The sequence below is a fragment of the Calliphora vicina genome, chromosome 1 (assembly GCF_958450345.1).
Source record: "Calliphora vicina chromosome 1, idCalVici1.1, whole genome shotgun sequence".
Classification (NCBI taxonomy): Eukaryota; Metazoa; Arthropoda; class Insecta; order Diptera; family Calliphoridae; genus Calliphora; species Calliphora vicina.
Window position 1 is genome coordinate 162,753,004 of NC_088780.1, and position 10,486 is coordinate 162,763,489.

Here is a 10,486-nt window from a genome sequence, read left to right on the forward strand (position 1 = left end):
ACTTTCTTTTGTTGTGTTTGTTCTTTTTTTTTGTTTGTTTTGTTTTTCTTGTGTTCAAATTCACTTTAAAAAGAAGGAAACTAAAACCGGCACCCTGAATTTCTCATCGTTCAAAAGCAGTTTTACTTCCAATGTTAATTTCCTGAAGAGAAGGTAAAAACGTTTAAAATTAAAAAAAAAAAAATAAAAAAATTGACCAACCCACCAGCTGAATTGTAAAGCACTAATTTAAAATTTCATATGGTTTTCCATTTCTCCTTTGTTTTGTTCTTGTTTTTCTCTCTTTTTTCGTTTTCCTTTTTTTATATCTTTCTCTCTCCCCATCCCATTTGTCTGAAATCTATCTCTCGTGAATTCACTCGTTCGTTCACCCGTTTCACCTGTACAAACATTTAAATCTCTCTCTCTGCTACAAACGACAATTAATTCGCCATATAAATAGATTTAGCTCGGGAGATTTGTCTTCCGAGCACGATGATATCGATCCCAATGACTTACCGCCAGCGGCACGTCCCATACAGGAACAACCGACAAAACCTGTGGGTGCTGCGGCTGGCGGTGGACCACCAGCCATGCCACCACCACAACCCCCAGGAGCAGGGGCCATACCACCACAGCCTCAGGGTGCGGCGCCAGATTTCTCGTTGAGTTTTGGCAAAAATACGGCTACTACTGCTGCGGCTGCGACAACAGCAGCAGCGACTGGAGCAGCGGTACCACCTCGTGGCGTAAGTGCTCCCACTAGTCCAGCTAAGTCACGTGAGAGCTTGTTGCAACGTGTTCAAAGTTTGACAGGGGCAGCACGAGACCAAGGCGCTTCGATATTGGGTATATACACTTTTAGTTTTTTGTATTAAATACTAAATATTAATTTAACCGATTCGCATGCTTTAAATAAAAACAGTTGTGTTGAACATAATAGCAGAAAAGTTTCTAGTCATTCATTAAAATCTCGATATTAAAACTTGAAATTCAATTTGGGGAATAAACAACTAAAGTAGAGGAAATATTTTAAACAATTTGAATCTATAAAGAATTATAATTCATGAATAAAAATTTATTAAATTTATGATCTGTTTTAAAAGATCACTTATACTTATTATCATTTTTATATCCAACTATAAGTTAACATAAAAATACTTTGGCTTAATCTTGCCTGGTTTCATTAACTTAAAAGATTCAACGAGTTCCTTAATTCCTAAAATTTTCGCCTTTATTCAGGTTCGTATGTTTTTAGTTTAATGTTTATAAATTCATTAATGAACTATAGATAATTCTAAAATTGTTAGAATAAATATTAACTTCCATTGAAACCATCTTATGGAATTCTCCCTAGGATTTTCAATATCGAGGACTTTCTTCATTCCCGAAAAATGATAAAAAAAAATATCTCTTAATCCAGGGAAATTTATTGAACATTAAGTTCTTAATAACTACAATGCATTAAATTCTATGTAGTCTGTATTTTGAACTTTATTCGATCATTTATAATGTAGTCGTGCTTGAAGTCTACATAAAATAATCTGTAAAATAACATGAATGTAACACAAAATTAATTTCAAATGTTAAGTTTTGTTAACACAGTTATCAGATCTAACAATATTGTCAGATAAATGTTTAGAAAATGTCTTACAATGGTGCGAATTTACAATTTCTGTCGGGTATTATTGTCAGAAAAAGCTTTGTTAGATCATTGTCGGACTGCTAGTTTATAAAAATATTGTAAGATATCCGACAATCGTGTGAACACATTTCGTTGTCATTGTCAGATAATTTTATATTTGGTTAATTCACAAGGTCTCCTATCATGTCATATTGTCATAATGTCCTAATATTTCATAATAATGACTCACAAAAATTGTATTGTTTCTGAAATTCGACAAATAACTAAAGACAAAGGGACTTTCGGTCACTGTAGATGAGTGTTCCGATAGCTCCTTCTATAAATATATAAATATTACTGCAAGAAGTTACAATTCTAAAAACAAATCTTTCAAAATGTTTAAATTAGGACTTGAACCAATGAAAATAAAAGGTACGGAATAAAATATTTGTTATTTAGCTGGCGAAATATTTGAAGAATCGCAATTAATAATCAAAATACAGTACGGGCTCGATTTGTGCAACTACCTATTATTGCAACTGACCGATTAGCGCAACAGCCTATTTTTTAACATTACAGTCTTTATAACTGCAACTTTTTTCAAAAACCAGACGCGATAAGTGCAACTTTATTTTTTTTTTTTGTCAAATGTAATATTATTCAGAAGTTATTCTATTGTCTTCTCTATTTATTCTGATTGTTTTTTTAATCAGAAGCGTAATTCAAAACTATTTGCCAAATCATATAGCACCTAAAAAATACTTTCACGACACTGCTCTCATAAAGAATTTTGGCTGTTTATTTACAGTTATTTTTTATTAAAATATTTTTTTATTTATTCGAGTACATATTATATTTATTTACACCATTTATTTTTACTTTGTTTTGTTTAATAAATGAATTAATTACTTTTTGTTAATTAAATTGCATGTTTTTGTTAAAAAAATGAATAAAAAATAATAGCGTATATAGTGGTTGCTTATTGCAACATTTCGAATATCGCAACAACCCCGATTTCCTTTCGGTTGGGCAAATCGAGCCCGTACTGTATTAACATAGATTAAAGTGGAGTTGAATGTGACGGAGAATGTGATTTTGAAACGGTCGTCGAAAGTGATATTGAGGATGACATTTATAATGATTACATTGAAATCGATGAAGGCCATGATCTTAAAATATATGTATATAAGTGATGTTATTAACCGCGTACGTAAGTGTTGCAAAATATTTAATAAAACGAATGGTAATCACAAATATTGCAAACTAACGTTTTGTTGCAAGAAAAGCATGGAATTCGTCTTATATGTACATGAAATTCCACACATTTGCACCGAAAAAAAGTTCGTTTCAGAAATCGGCAACGAAAATTGGGAACGAAACGGCACCGATCAGTAACGAAAAACCTGTCATTTGGGGCCGGAACGAAAACAACTTCAAGTAGGTTGTTTTCGGTGCTGTAGAAACGAAATTAATTTAATTATTTTTTTATTTCAAATTTAAAGAAAATCAAAATGAATAAAATAAATAATAGATTTTGTTAAAAATAATGAAATTCTAATTAATGTGCGACATCCAAAATTAAAAAATATTTTCGTTTCTGTTTTATACCGCAACGCACCCAACTGAAACGAAATGAGACGGTGACGAACACCAACGTTTTTCAATTTCAGTTTTCGTTATCGGCACCGATTACGGTGTATGCGGAAACCCAGCTTAACTTGGTAATAATCCTTTTTCGTATTTGTAAATGCATCAATCATGCACTGTCTGACTTCAAATTATCCACGTTCAATGACAATAATATCAAACTTTGGACAGATTCCCTTTATTGTGTAATTCCCAAAGATTCGGCAACGTTGATAGAGCTTGATGTATAATACAATTTGTTATAAATAATTTAGAAATAGTGAATAATTAATTTACTAAGGAATTAGTTACTCAATTTAAAACCCGAATTAATGAACGACATAACAAAGTTCTTAATACGTTTATATTGTATTTGAATTCAGAATCATGTCCAACTAGCTCATAATTTTTGATGGACTTTGTTTTCGAATGTTTTTTAACATTATTAATACTTGAATTGTTAACTTTAACGTTATTTTTTGTTATTCTTTAACAATAAAATATTAAAAAACCGACATCAAAACTTCAGTCTTTACTTTTTAAAAAAAATTTAAATTATTCGAATAATTCGATTAATTTTAAACATGTGATCGAATGATTCGAACAAGTTAAAATCTCTTATTCGAATTATTCGTTTTATTCGAACAAGAGAAAAATCGAATAATTCGAATACCCTAGTTGGTAGTGAGCTAGTCTATCAATCCGGAAATTGCCGGTTCAATTCCCGCCAAAAAAGGCTGAAGTTGCGACAGATGTAAACAAACATTCAAGGCATGCTACAGAATTTTAAAATAGTAACAGCAGCTATTCGTATTTTTTATGACACATCATAGGAATTTGCTTGTGTTGTAATGGCATTTGTAAATACAACATACATATCAATGGCCAGAGGTTGATACCTCATAACAAAATTTTGTTCATGAGGACGCCAAACACTATCCGTACATTATAGGAATCGTTTGGCATCATTATCTCATATTGGAAAGACATGTTATCATATTCAATCTATACTTAATTATTTGGAAAATATTCTAAGAACCTTTTAAAAAAACATATGCCATATCAAGCCATTTTACTATCACTAATTGTATTCAATTAATTATTTTCTATTATCCCCTATAAGTGCCACAAACCAATTGCCCTAACCACCTTAATACCCTTCTAATATGTAGGGCATCATTAATTGAAATGTAAAATATATATTGTTTTTGTTACTAAAACGAAAATGATTTTGTCACGATTTTAAACATTTATCTAAATATTAATAACTGCTGCAGCAAAAGCTATAAAAAAACTTAATAAATATTAATATGTATCTGCATTTTATGGTAATGTGGCGGGCTGTCGTACAATTTATTTTAAATGCTCGTACGATTATAAAAAAAAAATTAAAATATTTTTCTATATTTTTTGTCACAATCATTGTAATTGCATTTTTTTCAACACATCATTAAATCTATTTTGTAATGCTAAAACGGAGACTATTAAAAAATTGATTGTTTATTGTGATAAAACGGTATGGCAACGTTACCAAACTAAGAATTTTTATTTAAATAAAATATACGATTTTGTTTTGAAATCTATAGATTTCTTAGAAATGTTCAATTAAAAACGTTTTAATTTAAACATAATTTTGTTAGTAGGTGGAATCAATTATATAAATTCTTCTAAATTAATAGGTTAATAATCAAATGGAGTAATTAATTTCGAGAAGTTTATCCAAGATTAAAATTTGAATATATAAATTTCATCTTAATTCTTTAATATATTAATTGGGAATTAAACAAGTAAGAGAGCTTTATTCAGCTGTGCCGAATCGTATATACTCTTCACCAAAGAATACTTTAAAACAATTTATGAAAATATTTTTTATTAAACAAAATTATTTCCTAAAAAATATTTTCCCGATTTTGGCCTATTTTAGGCCCGATATATATGTCGTTGGAAAGGTCTATGAAGTATCTATCATTAGATAGCCATATTTTCTATATGAATAACTTAGTAATCCAGATATAGATAAAAAATCGAGATAGCCATGCCTTTTTGCTTATATCTCAGCCATTTGTGGGCCAATTTTCTCGATTTTTAATAGCAGCCGAACCGGGACTATAGCGGATATATTGATGTATGAATCATGTATGTATGTTATTTAGGGGCTACAGAATATTAATTTCAACATACATACGGACAACAACTTTCCGTTATAAACGGAATAACAAACTTATTTATACCCTTGTCATTCATGGTGAAGGGTATAAAATTGTCAGGCAAATTCTATACAGCCCAATTATGAATAAAAATTCCCCGGGAGTTTATTCCCTTTTCTCATTTTCCCATTCAAATTCAATGGAAAAAAACTCCCGGGGAATTTTTTATTCATAATTGGGCTGATAGACTCATTCAAATGGAATTAATTCATTCATTAGAATGATTAAATTTTTATTAATTCAAATCTAATACAAACTGAATTTAATTTTCTGAACTAGACTGCAGGAACGATTAAGATTCATCTAGTTTATATTGTACAACGGATTATTCCGATAAATTAGTTCCTTCCTGAACCTCACTTACTATGATCATTATATTGTCAACATTCCTGACAAACTTGTCATATTTCCTTAAGTTGTCTGTTCCTAATAATCACGAAAGCTCCAAAAATTCATGCACTTGAACATTTTGTTGGAATTTGACTTGAATGCAAATAGCATATGGCTTGAATTTATGTTTCCCGTTTACTGGAGAATGCTGTTGATATAAAGTGTATTTCAATTGCTTAACTATAATTCAAGGCTTGAACTACACTTGCTTTCAACTTGAATTCCAGTATAAATGGTTATTTAACGTAGTGGTCGGCTTGTTTTGCCTCCAGTGACAAATGCGATCGACAGTTCAGATGTATTTAACAAGAATGTAAACGAAACACTTTAAAATTGTCAAAATGTAAACAAATTGGAAATTGTGCATCAAAAACACAATCAAACAATTCATTTTATACAGCATTACAATACATTTCCCAAATGTTCTGGTTTTGCCTACCACTGATTTAAAATCTATTTATTCTCTCTCTAACTTAGTTGTTTTACAAAATTTCTCATTACCAATTCACATCATAATTTTTTTTATAAAGAAATAATATCTAAAAAAAATACTGCTATTATCTTGAACACAACTGTTGAAGTTTTTTTTTTATTACAAAAAAAATTATACAAATTAAATTTCATTTGAATGCGCGCAAAAAAAAGAGCTTCTTTTCACATTCATGTAAAAATCAATGTTTAACGAAATTTTCTTTTTTCTACAACAAAAAAATTGTGAAAAAAAATCAAACAAAAGGTGCCGCTGTTCAAAGTGCCACACGTTCGCCGGCATTCAACAAAGATAAATATTTTACTTTGTTGGTACTGGATGACCACAATACAGACTGGTCGAAATATTTCCGTGGCAAACGTTTGCATGGCGATTATGACATACGTGTCGAACAAGCTGAATTTAGGGTAAGTTGTTATAATAACAAGTGGAAATTTGTGGCAGATTTAAAAAATATTACAATTATTTACTTTCTATAATTACCTTTACATGCTACATATATTAAATATAAATTTATATTTGTTTAAATTTAAGAAATGATTTTGCAAAATATTAATTGGGTTTTTTGTTTTGTTTTTTCCTTAAGGATATCACTTTGCATGCTAGTGCAGAATCTGGTCCTGTGGTCACAATGGAAGTTTATAGAGGTGATTCAAGGGTAAGTTGAAATATTAGAAAATTAAACTAAGCAATAATTCTTTGGAATGTTTAGATGTTTAGTAGCAAACAATGTTACACAATGTAGTAATGATCGTTAGGTCGTAATGATAGACTTTTGAAAAATTTACATTTTTTTAAAAACTTAATTGAGCTATATAACTTTCTTTTACATTTTATAACAGAATTATTTTTTATTAAAATGTTTGCATTTATAAAAAGTACAAATAATACTACCTTTTTTTGAAATGGTCCAAATGAAACTTGTATTTACTACTTTATATCAAAAAAAATTAATAATTTTCGAAATTATAGATTTTTAAAATAGTATTAAAACTACTACTTTTTAAATTGATTTAAAATGTAACTTAATCAGTTTATTTCTCACATTTAAATCAAAAAAGCGTTTTAAAACATGAGTTTTTGGCTCAAATTTTATATTTTGAAAATAGTACTAAAAATACTACTTTTTTAATTGGGCTAAATTGATATTTAATATCTCTATTTATTTTAGTTGAACTAATAAACTTTATATACATGACTATATTGTTAAAATCATAAGTTTTTCAAATGGTACTAAAAATACTACTTATTCAAATTATTTCAAAATGTCAATAAATCGCTTTGTTTTTCACATTTAAAGCGTTAATAAAAATAGCTTTTTAGTTCATATTTAAAATTTTTAAAAAAGTACTTAAAATACTACTTTTTTGAAATGTTCCAAACGATACTTAGGCCCTAATTTTGTAAATCACGTCACCAAAGTGATATTTATGTGGATAGCAAAATCAAAATTTTAAAAATTAGTTTTTTTATATTAGGGCCTTAATCACTTGATTTTACTTAATTATTTGGTAATTATATTTTTACTAACAATACTACTTTTTTAAAAGAGGTTAAAATGTTACTAAATAAGTTAATTTTAATCAAAGAAGACTATTAAAAACTACATTATTGATAAATTTTTACATTTTGGAAATAGTACTAAAAATACAACTTTTTTGAAATGGTCCCAACAATACTTAATATACTTGACTTTACTTACTTATAATTGTAAAATTTTGCTTAAAATTATGGATTTTTAAACTAGTAATTAAAATTATATATTTATATTATATATAATACTACTTTTTTGAATGATTCAAATGATACCTCATAATACGTTTTTTCTTATTTATACCAAAAAAGAGAATAATTGTATTTTTTTTTTGTGAAATTATAGATTTTTAAAATAAAGTGCACTCGCGATAATATGAACACTTTTTACTTCCATTGGCTACTCTAAAATATGAACTTAGTGTGCAAAAGCTTTAAATATGAATAGCATATTTTTGTTTTTTAACGTATTTTATCTATCTACACAGAGTTGAAATCTAAATCAACAGGGTAGTGGCTAAATTCTAATTCAACTGCATAATTATTTGGGGATTTCCCTAGCTGTAGATGGGAATTAGATGCCATTCGCAAATATGAGCAATCTTGCAAAAGTGAACTGGCCTGGTTTTAATTAGTTCATAATATCGCGAGTGCACTGTAGTACTAAAAATACTACTATTTTAAATTGGTTGAAAATGTCAATAAATCAGATTTTTTTCACATTTCAATTAAAAATGATTATTAAGATTACTTTTTAGTTAAAATTTTAAATTTTGAAAATAGTACTAAAAATACTACTTATCATTTCATAAACGATACTTCTTGTTAATGTCCAAACATGACATGGAAATTATAGATTTATAAGATATTACTAAAAATAGTACTTTTAAATGGCTTTAAAATGTTAGTAAATCTGTTTATTTTTATCATTTAAATCAAATACGATTATTAAAGATTACTTTTTACTTCAAGTTTTACATTTGAAAAATAGCATTAAAAAAAATACTTTTTTTGAAAAGGTCAAAATGTTACTACTTAATCACTTGTTTTAACTTCTTTATATTAAAAAAAAGCGAATAATTGTTAAATTTGCTTGAAATTATAGATTTTTAAAATAGTACTAAAAATACTACTTTTTTAAATTGGTTTCAAATGTTACTACATCAGTTTATTTTTCTCAATTGAATCAAAAATGTTTAGAAAATATTATTTTTAGTTCAAATTTTACAATTTAAAAATGGTATTAAAATTTTTTTTGATATAAAGAAGTAAAAATCGTTATATCAAAAAAACCAATAATTGTTATATTTTCCCTGAAATTATAGATTTTTAAAATAGTACAAAAAATACTACTTTTTTAAATTGTTTCAAAATTTAACTACATCAGTTTATTTTTCTTATTTGAATCAAAAAAGTTTATTAAATGTTATTTTTAGTTCAAATTTTACAATTTAAAAATGGTATTAAAAATACTACTTTTTTTTAAATGCTGCTTGATCACTTGTTTTTACTTATTTATATCAAAAAAGTGAATAATTATTAAAGTTTGCTTGACATTAAAGATTTTTAAAATAGTAGTAAAAATACTACTTTTTTAAATTGGTTCTAAATGTTACAATAACAGTTTATTTTTAAAAATTTAATCAAAAAAGTTTATTATTTTTAATTAAAATTTTATGTTTTCAAAATAGTACTAAAAATACTACTTTTTTAATTTGGTTTAAAGTGATACGTAACCTCTTTAATTTTCTTAGTTGAACCAATATTCATTAAATGAATAACTATTTCATTAATTAAGTTTTGAAAATACTACTTTTTTCAATTGTTCTCAAAATGTGCTACACCACTTTCTTAAACATTTTTATATCATTTATATTACTTTTTTATACCAAAAAATTTATTAAAAATTACTTTTCCGAAAATTTTTTTAAATTTTGTAGCAAATTATAGAATTTTAAAATAGTACTAAAAATATTACTTTTTTAAATTAGGGTTAAAATGTTACTAAATCAAATATCTAGTATTAGTACTAAAATACTAATTTATTAAATTGGGATATTTCTTAAAAACTTTATGAATTTAAAATTTGTGCATAAAAATCGAACAATTGATTATTTTTTTCGAAAATTCGTATACAAACAATTATGTTTAAAACGACTTTCTATTGAACTACACCCCACAGTAATTTGTGTTTGTATTTGTACACAAGTATAAAAAGGAACTGGAAGTTTCAAGTTTTTTTAGTTCACAAACCGTCTATTTAAATTACAATTATATTTTAAACTTACCTTACTAATTCAATTTATAACTTATTCACAGATTCCTCGCATGTTCCGACCAGATTTTGTGCTCATACGTCAACCACCACGGGATGGCTCCAATGATTATCGTTCTACAATTTTGGGCTTGAAATATGGTGGAGTGCCCAGCATTAATTCATTACATTCCATCTATCAATTCCAGGTAAAGAAACAAAAAACCGTGGAAATATTCAGTTTTAAAAATGTATAACAAAAAAATAATTTCAGGATAAACCCTGGGTTTTCGCACACTTGCAACAACTGCAACGTCGCATGGGCAAGGATGCCTTTCCACTTATCGAACAATCCTTCTTTCCCTCGGCCAAATATTTGGTAA

The 10,486-nt window shown here is 27.4% G+C and overlaps 1 protein-coding gene across 1 annotated transcript in view; it reads left to right on the forward strand.

The window, feature by feature from the left end:
- The first annotated feature begins 305 nt into the window (after positions 1-305).
- Syn (synapsin) overlaps positions 306-10,486 on the forward strand; it is a 54,337-nt gene continuing 44,156 nt past the window's right edge. Inside the window, 5 exon segments of the mRNA XM_065516472.1 lie at positions 306-828; positions 6,563-6,723; positions 6,903-6,974; positions 10,169-10,312; positions 10,378-10,482. Of these exon segments, the coding sequence (XP_065372544.1) occupies positions 573-828; positions 6,563-6,723; positions 6,903-6,974; positions 10,169-10,312; positions 10,378-10,482 (738 nt within the window). The 5' untranslated portion in view covers positions 306-572.